The sequence below is a fragment of the Oryza glaberrima genome, chromosome 10 (genome assembly GCF_000147395.1).
Source record: "Oryza glaberrima chromosome 10, OglaRS2, whole genome shotgun sequence".
NCBI lineage: Eukaryota > Viridiplantae > Streptophyta > Magnoliopsida > Poales > Poaceae > Oryza > Oryza glaberrima.
In genome coordinates, this window is record NC_068335.1 from 20,606,909 (window position 1) to 20,632,483 (window position 25,575).

At 41.0% G+C, this 25,575-nt stretch overlaps 3 protein-coding genes across 3 annotated transcripts; 2 read left to right on the plus strand and 1 right to left on the minus strand.

Annotated features, from left to right (window-relative positions):
• Positions 1-841: 841 nt before the first annotated feature.
• LOC127752594 (uncharacterized) lies at positions 842-8,323 on the plus strand. Its single transcript, XM_052278005.1, is given in 15 exon segments — positions 842-1,551; positions 1,871-1,957; positions 2,143-2,243; positions 2,331-2,381; positions 3,030-3,204; positions 3,292-3,606; positions 3,918-4,121; positions 4,213-4,704; positions 4,817-5,026; positions 5,509-5,697; positions 6,672-6,823; positions 7,103-7,255; positions 7,343-7,424; positions 7,504-7,810; positions 7,813-8,323. Coding segments are annotated over 15 exon segments (3,048 nt in total). The 5' UTR covers positions 842-1,137; the 3' UTR covers positions 7,929-8,323.
• A 1,801-nt stretch (positions 8,324-10,124) lies between these two features.
• LOC127786347 (uncharacterized) lies at positions 10,125-19,409 on the plus strand. Its single transcript, XM_052313724.1, has 25 exons — positions 10,125-10,704; positions 10,810-10,977; positions 11,057-11,128; positions 11,427-11,505; positions 11,741-11,805; positions 11,899-11,988; positions 12,281-12,370; positions 12,626-12,712; positions 12,907-12,990; positions 13,119-13,238; positions 13,317-13,345; positions 13,871-14,003; positions 14,472-14,924; positions 15,434-15,921; positions 16,003-16,066; positions 16,144-16,246; positions 16,360-16,511; positions 16,617-16,742; positions 16,885-16,955; positions 17,117-17,179; positions 17,844-17,916; positions 18,398-18,517; positions 18,604-18,681; positions 18,858-18,908; positions 19,010-19,409. Exons 1-25 carry the CDS (start codon positions 10,441-10,443, stop codon positions 19,118-19,120), a joined length of 3,234 nt encoding a protein of 1,077 aa, XP_052169684.1. The 5' UTR covers positions 10,125-10,440; the 3' UTR covers positions 19,121-19,409.
• On the minus strand, positions 19,186-21,333 carry LOC127786348 (cyclin-dependent protein kinase inhibitor SMR1). The gene has a single exon (XM_052313725.1). The coding sequence runs from the start codon at positions 21,130-21,132 to the stop codon at positions 20,746-20,748; it is 387 nt and encodes a 128-aa protein (XP_052169685.1). The 5' UTR covers positions 21,133-21,333; the 3' UTR covers positions 19,186-20,745.
• Positions 21,334-25,575: the final 4,242 nt, after the last annotated feature.

Genomic DNA, 25,575 nt, shown 5'->3' on the forward strand with positions numbered 1-25,575 from the left:
TAATATGAATGTGGGAAATGCTAGAATGACTTACATTGTGAAACGGAGGAAGTACTTGGTAATACAAAGCATAACACATATCACGTATGCAAAAAAAAACAATTACACATGCCACCATCATGCGCAATATTATCCAATCATTTTGTACTATAAGTTCATATACAGTCCTTCCATTTGTCCAAAAAATAAAACAAATACTAATATTATTTTGCACTAGTACGTTTTTAGTTCAAAGGAAAAGTTCTTTTAGCCACATTAGTGTTAGATTCAAAATGTTTAGATTTCTTCAAAAGCCTCTGATTGGTTAAAAATTATAGATTTTTGTGTACTAGTACAAAATTTTCATCCACCCTCCGCTCATAATACAGTAATCTAATATCGGATAAGACATGTCATAGTATAACGAATCTTGACTAACATTCTATCTAGATTTATTGTACTTTATATCTAATACTCCATTCGTCCCATAAAAACCAATGTAGTATCAGATGTGACACATCCTAGTACTGCGAATCTAGACATACGTATGATTTATCGTATTAGAATATATTATATCCGGTTCTAGATTCGTTTTTTTATATAGCGGAGGTAGTATGTTTTCAGGTTACTATATTATGAAAGAAGCAGATTAAGTTTCAACCACATCGACATGCACAACCAACCCATCAAATCACTGTATAACACTGTTTGACATTATTTCAGTCGGCATCTCTCCACTAACCAGTCTGCTGTATTTTTCTTTGAAAAAAAAAGCTCTGCCCTGTATGAAATACAACCAGTATTATACTCCCCCCACCGTATACAGTACGGTAGTATTCGATACGGATATATACGGCTCCCGCTTCAGCTCCGGTATTCTAGCTTCAGCTGCCTCACTCCTCTCCCCCACCCACGCGGCCCGCACGCAGATTCGTTGCCTCCTTCCCTCCCCCCCGGCGCCGCGGCGGCGGTTGCTCCTGATCCCTACCCCGCCTCCTCTCCTACCTCGCGCCGCCGCCGCCACCGCCGGATTCCCGTACGCGACCCGCGCCGCGCCCCCGATCGGCCATCTCCCGTCCATGTCGAGCGCGGCCGCGCGGAGGCGGAGGAGCGCACACTGACGCGGCCGTTCGCGGGGGGCGAGGTGGGGGGGCTCCAATGTGGCGGCGCGGGTCCCACTCGGACGCCGCCTACCACCTCCCCACCGCCGCCGCGGCGGGCGGTGGCGGGTGGGCGGCCTCGTCGTCCGCGGGCGGAGGAGGAGCTGCGTCGCGGAGGCGGCGGCGGCCGGGGCTGTCGTGCAGGCCGAGCCACCTGTTCTTCGCGCTCCTCGTCGCGCTCTTCACGGCGTCCCTGCTCGTCGTGTGGCAGCTGCTCCCCATCGGCGACGGCGGCAAGGCGGAGGAGGGGGTCGAGGGTCTGCCGCGGCCCGGCGGCGGCGGGGGAGGTGGGGTCATGCGGTTCTCGGCCTCGAGCGTGGCGCTGCGGGAGTTCCACGGCGAGAGCCGGCTCGAGGCCGCGAGATCCGAGCGGCGGTGGTGGCCCGGCCTTGCGCCCGTGAGGCTGGCACTCGTGAGTGCTCGCTTATATAAACCCTAATGGATCACTCGCTGCATAGTGGTTTCACTGCATTTGTTTGCACATTTTGTTTCCAAGTGAGAAATGCTAGCTTTGTAAATGATCCACTGGAACTCGGGGTTGGATTATGGACGAAATGTGGAATAGTTTAATTGCGTGCACGATACTATTATTTATCTGTACTGGTCACATTATTAAACGGAAGGAACAGACATGCTTACCTAGACAGATGCACGTTTTAATCTTGTGCTTATGAATTTTTAATACTGAAACTACATGCTGGAGAGTTGACTTTGGCTCTGTATTATTTCAGTTTGTGGGAACCATGAACATAAATGCACAGTCCCTGATGGTTGCTACTTTGGCAAAAAGTCTTAAGAATCTGGGTTACGAGGTTGAGGTGAGTTGCTTTGCTAAAATGGTCATTGAATAGCGTACTAGAAATTGTGTTGCCATTTTTAACATGTGACTGTTTGGCGGTCATTATCGTACTCCAACTCCTATATGTTAAGCACCATACAAAAGGAAATGCTTGTGTCAATAACACTTCTTGTTCCAGTAATTCATTCAGTTGCTATGGAACAGGTTTTAGCATTTGCGGATGGGAAAGCTAACGATATTTTGGAAAATATTTGTCATGTAAATGTTGTCAGCCCTCTGAGCTTGAAGTACATTGATTGGTCAAAGTAAGTGCTGGAAACTTACAATAGGATATTTTGCTTTTGCTTTTACTTGATTTGGTTTAAGATTTTGACTTCTATTTGATTTTACAGATACAATGCTGTGCTTCTAAGCTCTCTGGAAGGGAAAATGGTCGTTTCAATGTGAGTGTTAATTTTAACCTACCTATCTTCAACTGCTTGGATACTTACGTAGTTGTGTTCTCTGCTACTTCATGCCTTGCTATTTAGTAAAAATAGCATAGGAGGATATAGAAGGACAACAGCCCACTCTTTTATTGCCCCTTTAACTACCAGTACCATATGATCTTATCCAATGTTAAGTATTAACCCACCATTTGCAAATGCTAGTAACTGTCATACACCGGTTCTACAAAATATCAGCTAATTTAGTTTAATGCGGCATTTATGGACTGTTGATTCCGTTCAGTTGATTTTTTTGTTATCAGAAGTTGAAATATTAAATCTAGAGAACAGTTAGACCTACTTCTGTATAGTCATGTAGGGTCTTGTATTCTTCTTCCCATTCTATCTTGTATTGCTGTTTGTTTTATAAAACTGGAACTTTCTTTTGGCATCATTTCTATTTGACTGTTGAGTGTTGAGCAGCTATAACGTTTCAGAACTAAGTTTTCCCAAAATAGTATAAATTCGGTTATGACAAAAGATCCAATTTGTATGGAAAGGACAGGTGTTATTATATTGTTCCTAGTTTTCCATCCCAAGTGTTTCTTTTCCCTTTATCACATCATTTGTTCGGTCTGCAGTGCTGCACATTCATATCGTGTTCAGTCTTATGCAGGAACCTTTCCAATTTCTACCTGTGGTCTGGCTTATTCATGAAGATGCTCTTGGGCAGTTCCTTAGAAATCCCGAACTGCACCAGTCCATTCCTAATCATATTGAAGATTGGAGAACTCATTTTAATGCATGCACTTATGTTGTGTTTCCAGATAGCTACCTTCCTGTACGTGTGACTGTCAGTTTTAGATTCTGGAATAATTAAATCAAGAAGAAACATTTGCTTCTCTGACTCTTAAATATCTTATTTCAGTTGTTACATTCGGCCCTTGATACTGGGAACTTCTTGGTTATTTCTGGTTCACCAGTTGATATCTTGGCAACAAAAAGATACAGCTCATCACATACTCAAGAAAGTGCAAGGAATCAGTATGGGAGCAAAGAAGATGATGTTGTTGTTTTGGTTGTTGGGAGCTACCTGTTCTTTGATGAATTACCATGGGATTTTGCAACAGTTTTGCGTGCATCAGCCCCACACATTATGGACATGGCAAAAACTAAAAATTTGGGTGTGCAATTCATTTTTTTCTGCGGAAATGACACTGACGCCTATAACTCTGCTTTCCAGGTAATAATTATTCGCTAGTTTCAAACTTTCTATCAAGATCCATTGGGGAAGCCCTTGTGTCACTGTGATTTGCCATCTGGAAAACATACCTGAGATTCCTTATGTTTTTCTTCAGAAAACAACAATTTCTATTCAACAGCATTTGAACTGCTAGGTATCGTAGCATGTTAGACTAGGGAGGTTTGATGACTGGTGTTAGGTCATGAATATGTGCTCTATTTTATTTCCATAAATATTTGCTGTCTCTGGTTGGTAGTAAATGTTTTTCCCTCACCATTTGGCTTCACTGACCATCTTAATTTCTTCTGCAGGAACTTGCTTCTCATATGGGATTTCCTGTTGGTTCCGTAAAGCATTTCTCCCTGACTCATGATATTAGGAACCTGTTAGTGTTTGCTGATATTGTTCTCTATGGTTCTTCAAGACAAGAACCTGTTTTCCCTCCTTTGCTATTGCGGTCCATGGCCTCTGAAATTCCCATCATTGTGCCAAATCTAACTGTTATAACAAAATATGTATGTCTCTTCATCCAGTCCATGAGCTGTTATTTGTTTTGCCAATGTTTGAATGATTCTTCTATGTTTAACAATATATCATTGTTTTCAGATCATTGATGGCACCCATGGCTTCCTTTTTAATGCTGATGACCCAAGCACAATGGTTTCAGCTTTTGCACAAATTTTAGGAGAAAAAAGGCTTTCAGCTAGAGCCTTTTCTGTTGCTCTGGAGGGGAAGCTGCTTTCCAAAAACATGTTAGCTTATGATTGTATTACTGCTCATGTTATGCTTCTTGAGAGTGTGTTGCATTATCCTTCCTACGCTAAACTACCATCTCCTGTTTCTAAACTTCAAGAGAGAACATGGTTATGGGATCTTTTCGAGACAAAAGCCGCACTAGAAAATAGTTCTTCAGACGATGACAGCCAACTCCTCACAAGGATAATTGATAATCTTGTCGATGAATCTCACGAAAGTAACCAAACAACCTATTCTGATAGCAATGATACTTCCTTATATAACTACCCTAGCCTATCTGACTGGAATGATCTAAATGAAGTTGAAATCTTTGAAGACATTGAGAGGAGGGAAATTGAGGAGGCCAGTTTTTTCCCCCTTCCTTTTCCTGTTTTCACATAATCTCTATATTCTTCTTGAACAATACTAATTACTAGTGTTATAAAAAGAATCAAATTTATATTTTGCAATACAGATTGATGAAAGGGTGGAAAGACCTTTATTATCATGGGATGAGGTATACAAAAATGCCCGAAAATCAGAAAGACTAAAGCCTGAAGGAAACGAGCGTGATGAAGGTGAACTGGAAAGGACTGGGCAACCTGTGTGTATATATGAGATTTACAGTGGAGAAGGGGCATGGCCATTTTTACACCATGGTTCTCTATATCGTGGCATTACTCTTGTAAGTTTTTTCTCGAACAATTAGTCTTGTAAGTTTGGTTTAAAATATACCTGTTTTTAGTTGTATGTTGAACCTCTAATTCAATTGAAAAGGTGCAGATCAGTTTCAATTTTATGTTCGAACTCAATTTTATACACAGAACTTATTTTCCATCATTGACACCATAAATTGGTCAGTTAGGTCATAGCTGTACGGTAAGGAAAATTCTGGAATGCCACAATATTTTACCTGTAGTTTTTACATGATGTGTCATACCCCTCCTGGCTTACTCTATCTGTACCGTTGAATCTGCACTTGTTAAGTCCACTTGTTTGAAACTCATGGTCACTATGCGCCAAGAAAAAAGAAAAGAGTTGATTGCCACTGTTAGTGCCTCTAGCAATTAACTTCTCTGCATGTTACTCTGTTCTTATATTCTTTTATGTTGATAGTTAAGGATTTGGTCACCACTTATGTTTGTTTTTTCATGCATTTTGTGTCAGTCAAAAGGAGGTAGGAGACCCAGATCAGATGATGTGGATGCCGTAACTCATCTTTCAGTTCTGGACAATCCATATTACTCAGATCGTCTTTGTGAATTTGGTGCTATGTTTGCCGTTGCGAACAGAATCGATGCTGTTCACAAGTTACCATGGATAGGTTTCCAGTCATGGCAGGCTGCTGGAAGAAAGGTATAAGTTAATTTCTCATAGAATCATGTGCTGATTTTGGTCATATTGGATTGGCAATTTGGCATTCGTCCTGCTGAACTTTTTTTTTTTCACAGATCCACTTTTTGTCCTTTCATTCAAACTGTGGAAATTAATTCGTTCTTGTATTATTGTCCAATGCTATTATTATGGATATGCCTTATAGTGGCTAAAGCTACTTAAATTTGTGGTGTTCGATATTTTTCTGTACTATGAACTAGACATAATTTTTCACTACCTCAAGTTTTCTTTTTTTTCTCGAAAATGCAGGAGAGCTGCATTTCATTTCATTAAGGGGAAGAAAAAACAATACAAAAAACAGAACACAAAGAAAAAACAAAGTAGGAGTGCCCGAGCCCTCCTACCAAGACCCACACACACTAGACAGCCCGGGGAGCTTAGTTGCCTAGGTTAGCCGTCCCACTAAGGAGCTTTTGAAGGCGAGAAGCTCCAGCAACACCCCAAAGATGGCCCTCATTTTCTATCACTTGCAAGACCGTCGCTACTCTAGGATTGGCGTTATTGAAAACGCAGTCGTTGCGGTGCTTCCAAATCTCCCAAACTATCTCAGTTTTCCAGTTTGCCTGGACATACAATATAATAAAATAGGTTCCTCGACCTTTTCATAGAGGATTTTTTAAGCAGTAGCAACAGTTCCCTCTAGCCATGAACTCATGATGCCTATCATGTAGGCAATTCTATGCTGCACCAGCTAAATGCAATTTTGCAATACAATTGTTGCTTCAGATGTTAAAAAGTATTGGAACTATGCTTTCCATGTGTTCTATTTGGTTTCATCTCCATGAAAATGCCTTTTTTTTTTGGCTTGCCATGCCTATGTTTTCCTTTTGTTGTTCTATGCTTTCCATGTGCTGAGATTGCTTGAACACTTGAATGAGGCCGTTTTCAATTGATAATGACATGGAAATAAGTTTTAAACATTCTTATGTCATCAGGTATCCTTGTCTGAAAAAGCCGAAGAAACCTTAGAGGAAACTATGGCTGGCGAAAACAATGAGGATGTTATATACTACTGGGCACCAATGGATATGGATCAAACTTCAAACTTTTGGTCAATGTGTGATTGGCTAAATGCTGGTCGTTGCAGGTGCTTTTTTAAGTGTTCCCTTTCAGTTTCTTTTATGTCAAATTCGAGGAATAGACTGAAGAACTGTTGTCTAACTCATTACATGCTTCTTAGTGTAGTATAGCTTCAAAATTGGCCTGCGAGCAAGGAGTAGTGATGTTGGTTACTAATTTTCCTATTGCTGTTTGATGTAATATACAGTTCTATGATGCACTAGTTGAGCTATTTTCTACAATATTCCTTTTCTTATCCTGCCTGCTTAGTTTTCTTTTATTTTGAACGCATTGTTTTTTTTTCCAGAACACTTTTTGAAGACGCATTCAGAACTATGTATGGGCTCTCAGATGGCATCACAGCCCTGCCACCAATGCCCAATGATGGTGATTATTGGTCTACTCTGCATAGTTGGGTGATGCCTACTCCGTCATTTTTGAAGTTCATCATGTTCTCAAGGTATTGTTTTACAGTGCACCTATCATCTTTCCATGGCACACTTCCCTTTTCTTTAATGCTTTTTATTTTATCTGAGAAACTTTGCAGGATGTTTGTAGATTATCTTCATAGCTTAAACGTGAATGGTACAGATCCAGCTTCATGCTTGCTTGGAGCATCACAGCTTGAGGTGACCCTATTTTTGTTTATAATCATCCGTATACTTGGATATGCATGTGATCTGAACATAACCACCCTCTTTACCTCAGAAAAGGCACTGCTATTGTCGAATCCTTGAAGTCCTTGTGAATGTCTGGGCTTATCACAGCGGAAAGAAGATGGCCTACCTAAATCCTGTCACCGGAGATATCAGAGAGCAGCACCCTCTTGATGATAGAAATGAGATGTGGGTGAAGTTCTTCAATTTCACCCTACTGAAGAGCATGGATGAGGATCTGGCAGAGGAAGCGGATGATGGCATGCATGCTGGGGATGATCAATGGCTGTGGCCATTGACTGGTCAGGTGTTCTGGCCTGGTATCGCTGACCGTGAGAGAGAGGAGAAATACATTAAGAAATTGGACAAAAAACTCAAGAACAAGGTGAAGTTGCTCGAAAGACAAAAGTCCGGTTACAAGCAGAAACCCCTTGGACAATGACAATCAGGAAGTCTTCTGATCAACATCAGCTGTAGACTCAACCCACCAGACCATGTTTTGTCATACGGCAATCGAACACATTATTGCAGCTGGAAGAGGTAAAGCGCGAACGCAGCATTGTTGTGAATACGCATTGTTTCTCACCTCTTCGATCTCCCTCTCATCTCCGAAGGAGAGCTTGGTGAAGCTGGAAGCTGCCTGGACTGGATCCATTCGGTTTTCCTTGTTCATATAGTGGTTATAAAATTATGTCACATAGTTCCACTGATTCGATTCTTTATTTGTCTTCCTCCACTGCCACGGCAGTGGCAGCTGCGAGGGCAGCAGAATTTTGGTAGTCATATGTAAAACCTGTAACTCACCATCATCACTGTACATGTAAATTTCCAGTTGGTATAAGAGCAATATTTCGATAGAGAGGATCAGATAATGTTGTTTTGTCAAGTTTTGTCTTGAGAGGGCAGGGCCAGCCGGCCAGGGCTCTGTGTCGCACTGGTGTTGTGTGGTGTGGTGTGATTTTGTCTGCCAACTTGGAAGACGCCGCGCGCGCGGGTAGAAAGTTGGATCATGGTCACAGATGTGGACGTGCGACGGGATAGATATCATCATGCAAAGTGTAGTAGTACTACTCTATAGTTAGTATTGGGCCAGCGTGCGTATGCGGATGAGTTTGTTCATTTATAATGATCTGTTCAGCGTTAATGGAACTGGTATCGCCCGATTGTAATGCAGGATGATGTCAGTAAAAAGGAGAGAAAGTAGAGGCTGGACAGAATGTTTAACTTTTCGACTGCAATAGTTACCAGCTTACTCTCTTTAGATGGGATTAAAATAAGTACCTATCATATCGGATGTTTAGATATTAATTATAAATATTAAACGTATACTATTAATAAAACCCATCTATAATCTTTGACTAATTCGCGAGACGAATCTATTGAGCCTAATTAATCCATGATTAGCCTATGTGATGCTACAGTAAATATTCTCTAATTATAGATTAGTTAGGCTTAAAAAATTTGTCTCGTGAATTAGCTTTCATTTATATAATTAGTTTTGTAAGTAATCTATATTTAATACTCTAAATTAGCGTATAAATACAGGGACTAGAGTTAAGTCTCTGAATCCAAACACCACCTTATTTGATCGTTTGCTATGGCTGATAAACCATGGAAAAATGGTAAAATCTTTTATGTCTGTTGTTAGTGGGTTAAATGTAAATGGTAAGAGGATATTTACGATGCAAGTGCATCTATGGACCGAACCTTTATTAAGATCTACTCCTATGTTGTACTAAAAGGATATAATGATGTGTTTTATCCACAATTCCAACAATAAGAGGTGTAGGTATTGTGAATATCAGAATATACCATCCCGAATTATACATAAGTAACTTAATTTGTTGTACTGTTCACCTCACACGAAAGCCATGAAAAAATGTTTTAGAGGAGAGTGGAAAACTCTTTTATCACAAACAATAATCTGAGCCTTCAATTGTTTTTATTAAGATTTAAATTTTATCTCGATTTTTGCTATAATGTTTTTCATCAAACTACTAAACGGTAAGTTAACTTTCTATATATAAATATAAGTTGCTTTAAAATATCAAAAATATTTATTTACTAAGTTTGTAATAATTAAATCTTAATTAATCATGTACTACTGGTTTTACACATTATGTGGGCTAACTTAATACTCCTTCCGTCTCAGGTTATAAGACGTTTTGACTTAGTTAAAGTCAAAATGTTTCAAGTTTGACTAAATTTATGGATAAATATAATAATATTTATAATACTAAATTAATTTCATCAAATCAATAATCGAATATATTTTCATAATAAATTTATCTTGGGTAGAAAATGTTAATACTTTTTTTTTATAAATTTAGTCAAACACCAAAGTCAAAATGTTTTATAATCTGAAACGGAGGGAATATTCACCTTTGTCATTAGTTTCAAACATCATCTTCGGGTTATCATCACTCGTGGTGGCTAATGGTAAACATTAGCTTTTTTCCTTAATATTTTAAAATAAAATAAATGATCAAACGTTACAAATAAAATTTTAAATTCAAAACGACGATAGGTATCATAGGACGGAGGTTGTAACAAACTGCGCTGTAACTTGGAGAGGAACAAAGGTAAGGTAAAAAGAAAAAAAAAAGACTCAGCATCATCATCTCAGCACGAGACTGGTCTGCTCCAGTGGTCGTCCCCTTCGCTGCTCCTCTCTCGCCCCCTCCCCTCTCCTCTCCTCCGCTTTACGCACATCGCCGCGACCGCGAGGGAAAAAAAAGCCCAGCCAGACCCACGCCACGCCACGCCACGAGACCACCCACCTCTCGTCTCCTCTCTTTCTCTCTCTCCTCCCCCCGCGCGATCCGACCGGCCGCCGAGGCCACCGACGACGACGACGACGCGCGCGCGCGAGCCCTAGCCTCCCCCCGCCCCCCGGATCTGGGAGCTTCCACCCCTCCCCTCCCTCCCATGGTCCCCCGCCGCTGCGCCGAGGGGCCCACCGGCGGCCACCGGCTGCGCTGCCGCTGAGATGCGAGGCGACGCGCCCGCCGCCTCCTCCTCGTCATCGGCATCGTCACCCCCCTCGCTCTTCGGCGGCGGAGACGGCGGCGGCGGCGGCGGCGAGCTGTTCGGGTCCGCGCCTGGGCCGCTCGTCTTCCTGCCCCTGCTCCTGATCCAGGGCGGCGGCATGGACCTCTCCCGCGTCGGCGAGAAGCTCCTCAGCTCCGTCCGCTCCGCGCGCTCCCTCGGCCTCCTCCCTCCCACCCCACCGCCGCCCGCCTCCCGCCCCGAGGTCCCTAATCACTTCCTCCCTCCTCCACCTTCGTCAATCTCTCACTCGGTGTACCCTGTGTTGGATCCGATAGAGGTTGCTCATTTTTGTAATTCGCCGGTCTAGGTTCCAGCTAGAGCTGCGGCGGCAGCGGCGGCCGCACGTGCGATCGCTGGGCTGCCACCGCACGAGAAGATCAGCCTGCCTTCGAATTCGGAGGACTTGGTCTCCATCTACGGGAGCAACCCGCAGGGGCATGCCGTGGATGAGCTCGAGGAGGTGTTCTTTCAGGAGGTATGTGTTGTATTTCCGCAGCTGTGGTTTCCCGCGGCTTTCAGCCAGTTGGGCTTGATGTGTTTTGAATTGTCTGCAGGAGTTCGACCCAATAAAGTACATTCTGCAAAGTATCCCTGCAGAGGGTGATTCCAGCTATTTCGATAAGCAGGTTAGTGCAGCGGTTTACCTTCACATGTTTTTTCATGTCTGAGACATTAGTGCTGGTGGGTATGATAGAGAGTGAGTGGAGTTTTCATGCTTACTTGCATACAGCTTTGTTAATGATAGCTGGAAGCATTTCTTTCAACAAACAACACGCATGCCCTTTGTAGAAGAAACCGAGTACTTCTTGTCGTGTTCGAGCAATGTTCTTGCCAATGAACATATGTTCCAACAAAAGGGCCCATCCATGCACATGAGTGTGTGCTTTTGTAGCAAAATTGACGTCTTCCTTTTTTTCTGTGCAGTCTACTTTGAGATTAGCGCAGCTCGACAAAATTGCAGAACGACTATCACATCATGTTATGGGTCATCATGAAGAAATGGGTATGTCTCCCATCAGAATATAGAAGAGGTTCAGTTTTTGGTTCCTTACTTTGCTGTGTCATATTAGATATATTTTAATCACATGCCTTTTATTTCTAGTTTTCAGACATACCTGTTATAAGTATTTTTCTCAATTTTCCTAAAATAACATGTTCTGTGTTATGCTACCAAAAATGCATCTATACTGATTTCCTTTTAAGGAAATCCCAGATCACTGATAATAAGTTTTGGCCAGTGAAGGGGATGCAGTTAGTGATGGAGTTAGAACAAGATTTAAAGGTTGCAAATGTGATCTGCATGGTATTATCTCATGAAACTTCTGGATGGTATTTACAAACATTGTTCTGTTCCTTTTATATTTTTGCATTTACGATTTATTAATCAATATTACAGAATGGACGGAGGCATGTATCCTCTTCAAAGAATGAGGTATCAAGGGATCTGGTTGTCAATGTAAAATCAAAGAAGAAACAAGCTTTGCTGGTAAATAAATTCTCTTGTCTCATTATTGTTTGCGGCATCGACTGGATAATCTTAGTGAATGGTGATTGGCGCCAGACTTTACATGTCAATCACTGAACTACCATTCTACTGTGAAGCAATATTCTTAATGTGTTTATATGTTTCTGGTCCAACCCTTCTTTTTTCAATGTCTTTCAAGGATGGATTATTAATTGTGTTGATAAATTCATGTGCATATAATATTTAAGTAATCGCTACCATTAGCTACACGAATTGAAGATTATAAATAAAAGATTTAGTTTCTGTATCGCAGGATGTTCTTCCAATTCTTACAGAACTTCGTAATGCACAAGACATGCAGATGGAACTTGAAAGTTTTGTGGAGAAAGAAAACTATTTTCAGGTGAGCTGAATTTTATCCATGACTGCTGTTTTCTCTATCTGTTTCATGAATCCATCTCTTTTACTCTAGGGTGATATTAGCTACTGCTTTATTTTACTCCAGTAGTTTTCAACCCCATAAATCACCTGACCTGTTGTAGTATGTTGGTTGCTCCACAGTCTGAACTACCACAGTAGTTGTTTCTTATGCTGTTAATCACCTATGCCTTCTTATATTTATGGTAGTTTTCTTATGCCATGTTGCTGATGTTTGCAGGCGTTTCAATTATTGCCTGAATATTTGCAAATCTTGGAGAACTATTCAGGCCTTTCTTCTGTACAAGAAATGGGGCGTGGGATTGAGGTAATTGTTATTATTTTATTGCATTTATTGCTTGCTTCTATGTCAAGTGTAGAATGCATTGAACCTATCTTCATCTCAAAGCTTTCTTTTGGTATGTTCAAAGAGCAAAAGAAACTTGTCCACCATCAAATTGAACAAATAGCTGTATAATGTTTGTCCTTTTGATGGTGTTTATACTATGAATACATCCTCAGGCATGGTTGGCACGAACAATCCAAAAATTAGACACCCATTTACTAGGGGTTTGTCAGACCTTCCATGAGGAAAGCTATCTAACTGTGAGTATTTCCATTGTTGTTTTCCTCGTGAGCCCTTGATTGGCTTAGTTGTTAGGGAAGTCTTAGTTATCTATTTGCTTTGCTAATTTACAAGTTCCATTCTTTATATGTTTACACGTGGACAATAGGTTATTGATGCCTATGCACTGATGGGTGACATCGGTGGCATGGCTGAAAAGATGCAGAGTTTCTTTTTGCAAGAAGTACTCTCTCAGACTCATTATGTCCTGAAAGAAATGTTGGAAGAGGTATTGGATTTGATCAGTTAATATACCAATTTCTTGATAGTTTATTTTATCCATTTTCTAATTGGAAAATAATTACAGGAGGTTGGAAATAATACGCAGAGAAATAGGTATGTACTAGCACTTATCTTGGTTCCACTGATTGTCTAAATATAACTGTCAGTGGTTTTGAATTTTATGGATTATTTCGCTGTCAGAAAAAAGTACATAACTTATGGATTTCTGTGCTTAAATACTATAAGGGGGATTATTTCCTAAAATTGCTCATCTGAGTTTGAATGTTTGATAGGTTTCAAGGTTATTGTCTGAAGTTGTGAACTTAATTGTTTTATATGTTTTATGTACTTTTTCTGAGAAAGATTGTGGTATGTTTGGGTCTGCTGCTGAAATTAGTACTGGTCTATTCCATAAATAGTTGGATCCCCCCAGTTCAAGTTTACTTATGTTGACCATTTCTGATCATCTAAACTTGTGTAAGATATATGCTACCTATCATTTATGGGACATTCTACTGACGAAACCACCTCTGCTTTCTAGATGGAATTATCTGAGCTAGAAACTTGAAGTATAAGGCTAAACACATAAGTTTCCATGGGTACATGTCTCTCTCTAATCTGTTCTCGTTTCCTTTCCAGATTTACATATAGTGATCTTTGTGCTCAAGTTCCTGAGCCCAAGCTCCGGCCCTGCTTATTAAGAACCTTTCAGAGTTTGTTTTCGTTGATGTGCTCATATTATACTATAATGAGCTTTTGCCCAGGAGTAAAGGTAACTTCTGTTCTTAAAATTTTGATAATGCCATATGTCTAGATTGAAAGTTATGAACTGAGAGACAATCACTTACAAGGCCCAGCAGGCCAGCACTTGTAAAATTGTAAACCATCATAAAAAATTGCAAAGCCGAACTGAGAAATAATAGTTTAGGAAGTTGAAATAACAACAACAATAAAAGCATCCAGAATCTTACAACTGAACAAACTTTTATGTATAAAGATGTCAAATGTTAACAGTTTAAACTCTATTTTGTGTATGGAGCTGGCAGTTGGCAACTGTCAAATATGCTGTAAGTTGAACCGTACATAATATATCACCAAGAATTACCTGTTTTGAGAACAAAAGAGATGTAAGTTAATTAGGCTTATCTTTCCATAATTTTACATATTCTAATGCAATATTTTAGTTGAGTTGTTTTGATTTTTGATATCTTTATTCGTTTTTACTGTGGTTACTTTTCAGAGTATCGAGTCCGAGGGCGAAAACTCTCTGACAGGAAGGAACAACACATCCCAGAGTGCAGATGAATCATTAGGTGATTCAGGTAGAGGTCATGCAGCTGAAATGAGTGACAGGACATCATCTTCTGATGTCAGCAATCCTGATACTAGCACATCAGGAACAGATTCACCATTCTATCAGCTAAGGACAGATGCTGCAAAACTTGTTGCACATGCATTTGAAAGAGGGCGGAGAAATCTTTGGCAACTAGCAACAAGTCGCTTATCTGTATTACTGTCCTCTTCAGTTGTTTTCTCAACTAGCACCTATCAATTTTTGAAGAACTACGAAGATCTCACCATTTTTATCTTGGCTGGTGAAGCATTTTGTGGGTTTGAAGCGAGCGAGTTCCGGCAAAAGTTGAAGGGTATCTGTTTGAACTATTCGGTGGCCTTTCACCGGCAAAATATCTATGTATGTCATAAAAGTATACAATTCCTATTGAGTTGTTAGAAACAAGCATTTTAATGGATTACATAACTAGATATTTATCCAGCACTGGAACCCCCCAAAGGCAGCAAGCATGCTTCCACTCACCTTACCCTTTAATCATATTTTAATTTACTCTTCATGAGTCCATTATAGGCAGCACATGAGTACTTCAGTTCTTTAGAACATTGTTCGGAGTTTTTTTAGCCATTGATATGTAATTGTAGGTTATTTTTTATATGTTGTACTTGGCTGCTTATTTTCGCAACGGAAAATTTACAGGTGATATGCTCATATGCAGTGTTAGTCAATTATGAACTGAATAATAAATTATGATACTTTTCTGTGTTAGTTTAAATTTGTACTTTGTAGCAAAGAGTTACAAGGCAAACGTTGTTTGCTCTAGTTAGTATTATGCTTTACTCTTGATTTGGCAAGGCCATGGTTGACCCTTTCTTTTGATGCAGAAGTTTTTTTCCCTTTTGCTTTTGCAGGCACTAAAGATGGTACTGGAAAGGGAATCTTGGACAATAATGTCTGCTGAAGCATCACGGATAATTAGTTTAGCAGGCCTTACCGGTGATGGTGCTGCTCTAATCTCACCAACCAGTCGTATCTCCACCTTGCCAATACATGGTTCTACTATGGCTGATACAGGGAAGGAAAAAAATGGATTTGCTGCTTGGACTAAGATTGAAAACCCATTTTTTTACAAGGTAGAAAATGGCACCACGGAATCCCCGAAGTCCAATATGATGTTCAACTCAGTTGACAATAGTTCTGCCCATGGAAGTACTAACAATGGCAATGGAAATAAAGCACCTCTTGACGAAGAGAATGAAGACCTTCTTGCAGATTTTATTGATGAAGATAGTCAGTTGCCTAGTAGGTTAGCAAAAACAAAAATTGTGAAAGGCAATTCTTCCCATTGGAAGGATGGGGACATTTCATCACAGACAGGATCATCGCTTTCTTTATTAAGGTATCAAATATGCCATAACTTTCAGATTGTTCCTGTAACATAACTTCCTATGCTAAGGTGTGATTTCCTCACTGGAATCAGGATGATGGATAAATATGCCAGATTAATGCAAAAGCTGGAAATTGTCAATGTTGAGCTTTTTAAGGTTAGTTTAAGTCACCCATCGTAAGATATTCGACATGTAGAATATTTCCTATTGTTCATGCTAGACAAAATTTTCAGGGTATCTGCCAACTGTTTGGCATCTTTTATCACTACATATACGAGACATTTGGGAACCAGGACAGGGGTCAAAGTGGCAAGTCTTTACCTGATCATCAATCGTGTAAGAATTAGGTTTGCTCTGTGCAGTTTTTTATGATTCTTTTCTATTGCTGCACAAATGCAATTATACTTTTGAGTCTTAAATATCCTTTGTGACGCTTGTGATGTATTCAGTTCGGCTTAGAGTGGCTTTGTCAAAAATAACACAAGACTCTGACCAGTGGATCAAACCACAGAGTATTTCATATTCACCTTCATCACCCGTATCAATGGATGTGATGCCTACTGCGCCTCCCAGCTCAATGTTCACCTCGTATGGTTTGAAGGTATATCTACTGGTTTTACAAGATGGTGCTTATACAATGCTACAAAATATCATATACCAAATAGATCCATATGTGAAGCTTTTCTCTCTCTCTCTCTCTTTTCAGGAGCGCTGTGCAGCTGCTGAAACAATATCATTGGTTGCTCGAGTTTTGAACAGATCTCGAGCACATCTACATTCCGTTCTGTCTCAAAGTAACACTTCCATTCTTGAAGAATTCTTTGGGACAATGGTAAATTCCAACTTAGAGGTTTTACATAACTTGATATTTTTCTTGTAGTGTGCATGTGCAGTCAATAAGTCCATTTTTCAGTTTGTAGATTGCAAAGATACAATTGATAACTTGGATGCCCTGATTTTATTTTTTGTGATAGGTTGACTCTGTTCCAGATTTGGCTGAGCACATTCATAGAACAAGTGCAAGGATGCTTTTGCATATCAATGGGTATGTTCAATGAAATCTTTCTCGTGCATTACGAATCTCCTTTCTAGGTTTCTTATTTCTCATGGCCATTTGCATCGGTATAGGTAGAAGCGTAGAAGTTAGGGCAAAAAGTATCTTGCTCAGCCATTTATGCTCAATTGGATCACCTACCATGTTTTCAGGTATCCAGATAAGATTGCAAATGCCAAATGGGAGGTCAAGGAGCTTGGCATGGAGCATAATGGGTATGCTTTTATTTAAGCCATCTTAGCATGAACAATTTGAATAGTCCTGTTTTGAGTCCCTATTTTTGCTCCTTTGGTTATTTTTTCTACGCTTCTTTTGAACCCTCTTTCAGCACCTCATCTCATTTAGCCACTATTTTTTTCTAGTAATTTGAATTGTCTATGTCTAAAGTATGCATTATATTGATGTCTTTGGTGACTGATTCAATAGTAATTTGTGGTCATTTGATGTCTAGCAATTTTTTCTTTGTTATTTATGTTGTACTCCATCATTTTTTTATGAGTGCAATATCGGTAGGTATTCTATGGAAATGTGTTACTACTGATCATTTGGAAATATTGGGTCTTGTTGAATTTACTCTTACAGAAAAGAAAAACCACACCTTTCCTTTCGCGGTGTGCTAAAAAAATTGGGTGGAGTATTAGGTCCTTGTACTTTGAAGCCAACATATCAAAATTCGCCATGCTGTGATATATCAAAAAATCTGTAACTTGTACATGCATTTGGAATAATTCAGGGCTGCATTGAATGTGTTTAATTCTTAGTATCATAGTTAGGGATCTGATTACAAATTGCATAGTTAAAGGATTATGGTTGATAGTGGTGTTTTTTAATTGTGACCTGGAGTGCCACTGATGATGTTGTTTGCACCTTTTATTACAGCTATGTTGATTTGTTATTGGGTGAATTCAAGCACTACAAAACTAGATTGGACCATGGAGGAATTTCCAAGGAGGTTAGTACAAGCCAAGGGCACCCCCTCCTCCCTTTTTGGTTAATGTGCTTTGTTTGTGTTCTTTATGTGGCGAGCAATACAATGTTTTCGGACCTACTCCCTCCGTCCCAAAAAAATTCAACCTAGGAGGGAATTTGACCCCTAGTACAATGAATCTGGACTACCCTTAGTCTAGATTCGTTGTCCTAGGAGGGGTCACCCCTCTTAGGTTGAGTTTTTTTTGGGACGGAGGGAGTACTTCATTCTGCTTCGTCATTAAGATAGTTCTTCGGTTTTCAAACTATGGCCCTGTTTAGTTCTAAAGTTTTTTTCCAAACTTCCAACTTTCCGTCACATCAAACATTTCATACACACACAATTTTTCTATCACATCGTACCAATTTCAACCAAACTTCCAAACTTCAGTGTGAACTAAACACAGCCTATATATCGATGTTATACTGATGTTAAAGGTGATTGAACTTGTAAATTTTCTTCCCAGCTCCAAGACCTCTTGCTGGAGTATGGCATAGATAGCATCGCAGAAGTTTTAGTTGAAGGTCTCTCTAGGGTAAAACGGTGCACAGATGAAGGACGGGCTTTGATGTCACTGGACCTTCAGGTTGTAATCTTTTTTATTCTTACCCAGTAGCTTATCTAGATTGAAAGGCATGGATGAATACTCATAAAGATTCTCTGCTCCTTCAGGTACTAATTAATGGGCTGCTGCACATTGTATCCGCAAATGTTAGGCCAAAGCTGCAAATTGTGGATACTTTCATAAAGGTACGTTGCATGCACCAGTCAAGGCTTCATTTACACCACGCTTCTGCAGTAGTAATTGGCTTGGAGTACTCCCGCTATGCCAACCACGTACTATCTGCCAGAGACCGAGTGCCTTTGTATGCTTAATTTGGCCTTTTCATTTATAAGAACCTGACAAAGCCTTTTACTCTTTACAGGCTTATTATTTGCCAGAGACCGAGTATGTTCATTGGGCACGGTCTCATCCAGTAAGAACCCTGTTAATCTATATATTTTTTTGAGTAAATTTTCACTTTTGGTAATGATACTTCTACAAAATGATTTATGTTTTTGTTGTCTGATCTTACAGGAATACAGCAAAAGTCAGGTTGTCGGGTTGGTTAACCTGGTTGCGACTATGAAAGGATGGAAACGGAAAACGAGGTTAGAAACCATCGAGAGGATTGAGGCAGGACCATAGGCGAAAACGGCTGTAATTGTTTTTGTTTTCTTCAGCTGCATATAGAGCTGTTGTGTTTTGCTCCCTTATTTTTTTTTCCTTTTATTATTATTTCTTTTTTTTCTTGTCGATTCTTTCACCTTTCGGCCCATTTTGAAGCTAACCCCATGATTCACCCTTGGTGTATATTGAAGCGTCGATCTTTGTATCATATTACTGGGGTAAGTACTCAACAGCAAAAATAACAGTATGTATGTACACCATACATGGAGCATTGGCTCAATAAATACCAATCTTTTTCTACGTGTCCCATATGTCCTCAAAACTCATAAACAAAGGGGCAACAGAGCAACTGTTTCAATAGGAGTGTGTACTACCCTGCAAACTCGCTCCAGATGTCTTAAATGACTGTAGTGTACAGATGCGTCATAGATGCTTAAATTGCCGTATTCACTGCAGCTTTAAACCTCACTCCTACTGTAGTAGTAATAACTAATGATGCTATAATAAATTCATACCGTAAAATTACGATTGCATTTGCATATGGAGTGACAGTATTATTTTTTTTCAATTCATGCTTTAGCCTGATGTTCATATGCATTTCGCCATCACCGTATTCCTCGCTGCTCTATCTGCGAGCGCACCAGAAGTCCAGAACACATGGACAGCTGCTGCTTGCGATGCTCCTGTGATGATAGATGGACTCGGATCCCCAACCAAGACCCCCAACACCACACGTCCTCACATTTACTGGCACCGGTGGCCAAAATTATTCCTTCTCGTACCTCCAGCACAGGCTCCCCTGCTGCAGCCTTGCCGGGTGCCAAGCCTGCAGAAAAATTTTCGGTACTACTACTACTACAAAGCCAGCCACAGCAGCGACACACATCATTGCTGCTTGCTACTACCACTCGATGCTTTGGCCTTCTGCTCTCGTCTCACATTCCTGAATGATTCCTCTCCCCCTGAACCTCCTGCAGCCCAGCTGCGTGCTGTGCCTGGGAGGTGCAGCTCACTCTGAAACTGAATCCATCCATCTTGCATTCTTGCCAGTTGCTACGCAGATGGATCAGTATCTCCATACCTTCGAGAACTACTCCTATCTGTTGCACAAAGTAGAGAAAACATGTAATAGAAGTAGCTATATTTTAGGATGGAAGCAATAGTAGAACATATGAGGATTGAGCTGCTTCTCATTGTATTCGTTGCAAGGATTGATTCACTGATACATTGATGGATGTATACACGGATCATACAACTTGTCATTACTTCACAGGCTGCACTGCAACTGCCATATATGCATGGAAGCAAATTCAAGCTAAGCTCCTATTGATTGCTAATACGTACCAGGAGTACACACCCCCAATGCCATCACATACACAGATACTAGTATAAACTGCACTGATACGCTACAGTAGTAGTAGTAGCAACCTTAGCTAGGCAGGTATAGTACAAAGTGTACAACCAGCTATACTAGCCATGGAGATAATTTGAGCAGTAGAAATGTAGTGCAAGTACAGCAGTAAAAACGCCAGTACGCCTAAATCCTACCAACTCCGAACTACTCTAGCTTTAGCTCTAGTAACTAACCCAACCAACACCACTTATGGCCATCCACGCACACGTGTGCTACTCCGGCGAGCTAGCTAGCTGCCGAGCTTGGCCACCCTCCGGCGCTTCTGCGGCGGTTGCTGCGGCTGCGGCTGCGGCTGCGTCGTCGTCGGCGGCGGCGGAGGGCGCCAGAAGAGGCGCTCGAGCTCCTCGAGGCGGAGGCTTAACACCTCGACCTCGAACAGCCGCTTCCGGCACGGCGCGGCGGGCGCGCGCGGCTTCCTCGGCGCCGGCGGGCACGTCCCGGGCGCCTTCAGGTTGCTCTCCCCTCCCGTCGGCGTCCTGCAGCAGCCGCCGCTGCTGCCGTAGCCGTACTCCTCCTGATGATCCTCCCCGTGCTGCTGCTGCAGCAGCCGCAGCGGCGAGCTGCACGGCGAGAACACCGGCGCCGGCTTGTAGAACTCCGGCGACGCCGACATCATAGAGACACACACACACACACAGAGTGTGTATGGGTTGTGTATGGCGATTTGGAGAAAACGAGGTGGGGAGAAGAAGGAAGGTTGCTTGGGACAGCGGCTCACTTCGAGCTTGAGGTGGTGTTGATCCAGCGGCGGGGCTTGTGGGTTTGGGGGGGAATGCAGTGGGGGTTTTGGGGGAAAGGGCCGTGCATTTGCGGTTGCATTTGTAGTGGCGTTTTTGTATTGGGCGGGTGTCCTTTTTGTACCAACCGTGTTTAATTGACTTGGTTATTGCGTTTAGGTCCTCCTTCTCTAGGAGTGGAGTAGCTTTATTTTAGCTTGTATTATTCCCCTTGTATGTACAGTGCAGCTAGTAGTAGTATGTAGTGTTGGTGTTGGTGTAGTATCGGTAGTATGAGATACTGGCTCGAGCACATAACCGTTGTGGTTGTGGGTGCATTTTGACCTAGTCTAATGTAGTTTGATTTTTGTTTTCATTACCTTCCTAGTTAAGGCTTGCTAATTGTAGAACTTTGTTTTGTTATTTCAATAAACTAGGGGTTTTATAGCAGTGGAATAGTAGTGGGATCCTATGTTATCCTCCACAATAAAGGTATGGTTTTGAGTGCACAGTATGAAAAGGCTAGCTAGATCGATCCATGTGTATTTGACTTTGCTGGAGTATAAATTTGTTCCAAGATATAAGCAAGCCTTTTTTCTTTTAGGGCATGTTCACTTTAATACCAAGAAAAACCTTACCAAAATTTGGCATTGCCAAAATTTGAACAGGATTTCTTATATAGTTACCAAAATTTAGCAACAAACTAAATATAGCCACTTTCTTTTTGTAACTTTACCGAAATTTGGTAAGGTTGAAAATAACATCAAAGTGAACAGACACTTAAAGCTAACTTTCCACATAATAACAAAAAAAGTTGCATGAAAGATAATCACGGAAAAGCGATAATTACATATGAAATGGATGAATTATTAATACATACAATAGCTTTCCACATTGTAAACATCTTGGTACCTAATAATGTTTGCGTAGAAACAGTTTTCACTCTATTCTAGTATATTATATAAGTTATTTTGGTTTTGTCCAAGTTCAATAAAAGAAATGCATCAACATTTTGAAGTGTTTCACAGCATGAAACCCAAAATTTTTCACAATATAAAACGGATATGGAGTACTCCCTCCAAATCTATAATTCTTGATGTTTTATACAAAGGCCTGGTTTAGTTCCTAACTTTTTCTTCAAACTTTCAACTTTTCCGATACATCAAAATTTTCCTACACACATAAACTTTCACCTTTTCCGTCACATCGTTTCAATTTCAATCAAACTTCTAATTTTTACGTGAACTAAACACACCCAAAGTTGAGGTTAAAATTTTATAACTTTATTATCAATAACTTTAAAAAATATATAGTTGAAAGGTACTAGAACAACATATAAATTTATTTTACAAAGTACTATAATATAGAAAATTTGTTAAAGATATATTTTGGAGACAATATCATTATCGAAAATGTTAAGAGTTACTACAACAGGAGGAAATAAGTTGCTACCATACGGGTAGGCATGGTCAAATAGAGGAAGGACCGTTGTGTAAAACAGCAGAAAGGTTGGGTACCTAGCCGCACTATACCAGTGTGTTTGACGCGGGTAGCCGACAAGGAGATCATCGGATACCGCCTCGGGGGCCGCCCAAATTAAAAATCGCGCTTCCACGCCTGGGATTCCCATCCGGCTGACGCTGATCCTCAGCCGCCGCGCCGCGAAGCGAAGCGAATTTCCGGAGCGGCGCCACACCACTGTACTTGCCCCAGTTTTTGCTTGCCCCCCACCCCCAACCCCACCGCATCGGATGCCCACCCCCGCCGCCCGTGCGCCTAAACTCGCAGTATATTACTCATCCGTCTCATTCCAAGTTTATGTTAAACGTTTAATCATTTTAAAACATAATTAAAAATAAAAAACAAGTCATATATAAAATACTATTTATATTTTATCATCTAAGAAAAATAAAAATAATTATTATAAAATAATTTTGAATAAGATGAACTATTAGTGTTAGTAAAAAGACCCACAACCGTACTTAAGATAGGATTGTACTTATAGGGTCTGGTTAGTTTCGAACTTTTTTTTTTCAAGCTTCCAACTTTTCTATCACATCAAAATTTTTCTACACACAGGCTCCCATCGGATGGCCTAAACAGCCAAATAATAAGACAAAATTTAAATAAACTTAATTTTGAGATTGATTTTGAGATATTTTCAACGTAGTTTCTTTTTCAGCATTGGCTTCTAAGTCAACAAGAACACATATATAAAAGTTTTACCTAAAAATTTATTTTTATTTCCTAATAAGCCATTTTGGCTTATCAGGGAAAAAGCCAAACGATGGGAGTCACAAACTTTACATTTTTCCGTCATACCATTTCAATTCAACCAAACTTCTAATTTTATCTTCAACTAAACACACCCTATGATAGATGGAGCAGTAGTATACTCCAGTGGGCCACGCCACGCACCGCGCTCGTCGTCCTGTCGTGATCTCTCCCGCTGCCGACCGAGTGCCGACGTGTCCTCTCCCGCCGCGACGCATCGGCGAGAGAATCCTACTCCGCCTTGTATTCCTTTGGGTGAACATGAGTGTCTGACAGTTAAACTGATCTCTTCGTTACTACAGGTACGGGACGAACTGGTGGTGGTAGCAGTAAGTATTTTGAATAATTAACAGCTTGGGGGAGGAGTACGAACGACCATGCGTGCTGCTCCTTGTTTTTTTCCTCCGCGTCCGTTTTTTTCTGTCTCCTTTTGATCCATTGGTAGGATATAGGAGTAGTAGTATCTACTGTCGTGAGAGGAAGAGAGTGTGTTTATCATACGACACTCATATTTTATTGACGGGCCTGGCGAAATGCAGAGGCCCTACAGCATCGTGTGGGGATCTGTGAACAGTAACATGACTCGAATGGAGGAGATACAGTCATACAACTGAGGTGAGATGAGGTCGGTAAAGGTTAAAAAAAAAGTGAGATGGAACCGGTCCGATCCATCTTGGGTGGTTATTAAAATTAAAATGGTCACTCGGATGCAAATCCACTGTTGTACATTACTGTACCTGTGGTATGTGTCACTGACATGTGGGTCCCACCTAAATTTCAGGCCCATATATCAGTGACTTACTGCACGTACATTTACAGGATAGGATCCCAACTCCACTCATATGGCTCGATCGACACTGCGTTGTTTTGTGCTTTCGCTGGTTCGTTGTTTGAACCCAGGTACTACTCCTATCCAAGATCAAGAACACACGTGTGTTGTGAATGAATGGACTAGGATCGGATCCGGTTTATAATTTGGCGTAGCCCCCCCCGCGGCGCGAATCGGTAGTACATGCAGTGCAGCTGGATGGTCATCCGCAAACGCGGGCTCTGCTGGTTGGTTGCCCACGGTTGCCTTCTGTCTGTTCTGCTACCGAACATCGCTACTCCTAGCTAGCTGCGCTGCATCTCCCCAAACTGATCTCGCGGCTGCGTCATCGGTGGTCATGGTGTGCCATACTGTCCTGTGTGTGTGTGTGAGAAAGAGAGAGTTGCTGTGTCAGACATGCCCTCCTGTCCCGGGATCGGCTGTCTTCGTCTTGGATCGCTTGATTTAAGTTTCTTGTCCACGAATTAGGGATGCTTAAGACTAATTACTCAAGTCCATTACATAGACACACGTGCGGCATTCACACTTGTACAAATCAGTCTCTCTTCAGCACAATCGTTGGAGAACAAATGCTCTTCCCATCTCCGGGCTGATAATACTTATCGTTTTAGATAAGGGTGAGATTAAATTTTAGAATATTTGATTTAAATCATTTTTAAAATATTTATCTTTCAAACATGTATAGATTAGTCTTAAAAATACTTTAATAAAATCATATATTTGTTAATACTTTTATACATATTATAATAAAAAATAACGTCCAAAATGACAAGAATTATCAACCCGGAGGGAGTAGCAACGGGGCGGGACGGATGGGTTGGATAGGATCGGAAAAGTCTCGTCATCTGACTTCTCCAACTGGCACCTGGTCCTCGGGAGTTTTTGACAAATTGGTCCTTAGGGAAAACTTATTTCAAAACTAGTACTTGCTAAAAACTTCAACCAAAAATAGGCCACGGGGTCAGCGCCAACCATGTTGGCGCTGAGCCCCCTACCAATCCTCACGCTTACGTGGCAGGATGTCAACGCCAGTCTCATTGGCGCTAAACCACTAAGCTCAGCACCAGCTTGCTTGGCGCTGAGATTTGGGACTTAGATGCTCGCGTCCTTGCCGCTCAACATCGCTCCTGTGTTCGGCCGCAAGGACGCGTTGAGCCGGCAAATCTCAACGCCATTGAGATTGTCACTGAGCCTACAAACCTCAGCGCCATGTACATTGGCGCTGAGGTTTCGGACTTAG

What these genes read in the sequence shown, in the direction of transcription:
- LOC127786347 (XM_052313724.1), top strand. Translation starts at nt 10,441, where the DNA reads ATGCGAGGCGACGCGCCCGCCGCCTCCTCCTCGTCATCGGCATCGTCA. An exon ending in AGAAGAAACAAGCTTTGCTG is followed by an intron (nt 11,989 to 12,280) that starts GTAAATAAATTC and finishes TCTGTATCGCAG; the next exon opens with GATGTTCTTCCAATTCTTAC. An exon ending in AAGAATTCTTTGGGACAATG is followed by an intron (nt 16,743 to 16,884) that starts GTAAATTCCAAC and finishes TTTTTGTGATAG; the next exon opens with GTTGACTCTGTTCCAGATTT.
- LOC127786348 (XM_052313725.1), bottom strand. Translation starts at nt 21,132, where the DNA reads ATGATGTCGGCGTCGCCGGAGTTCTACAAGCCGGCGCCGGTGTTCTCG.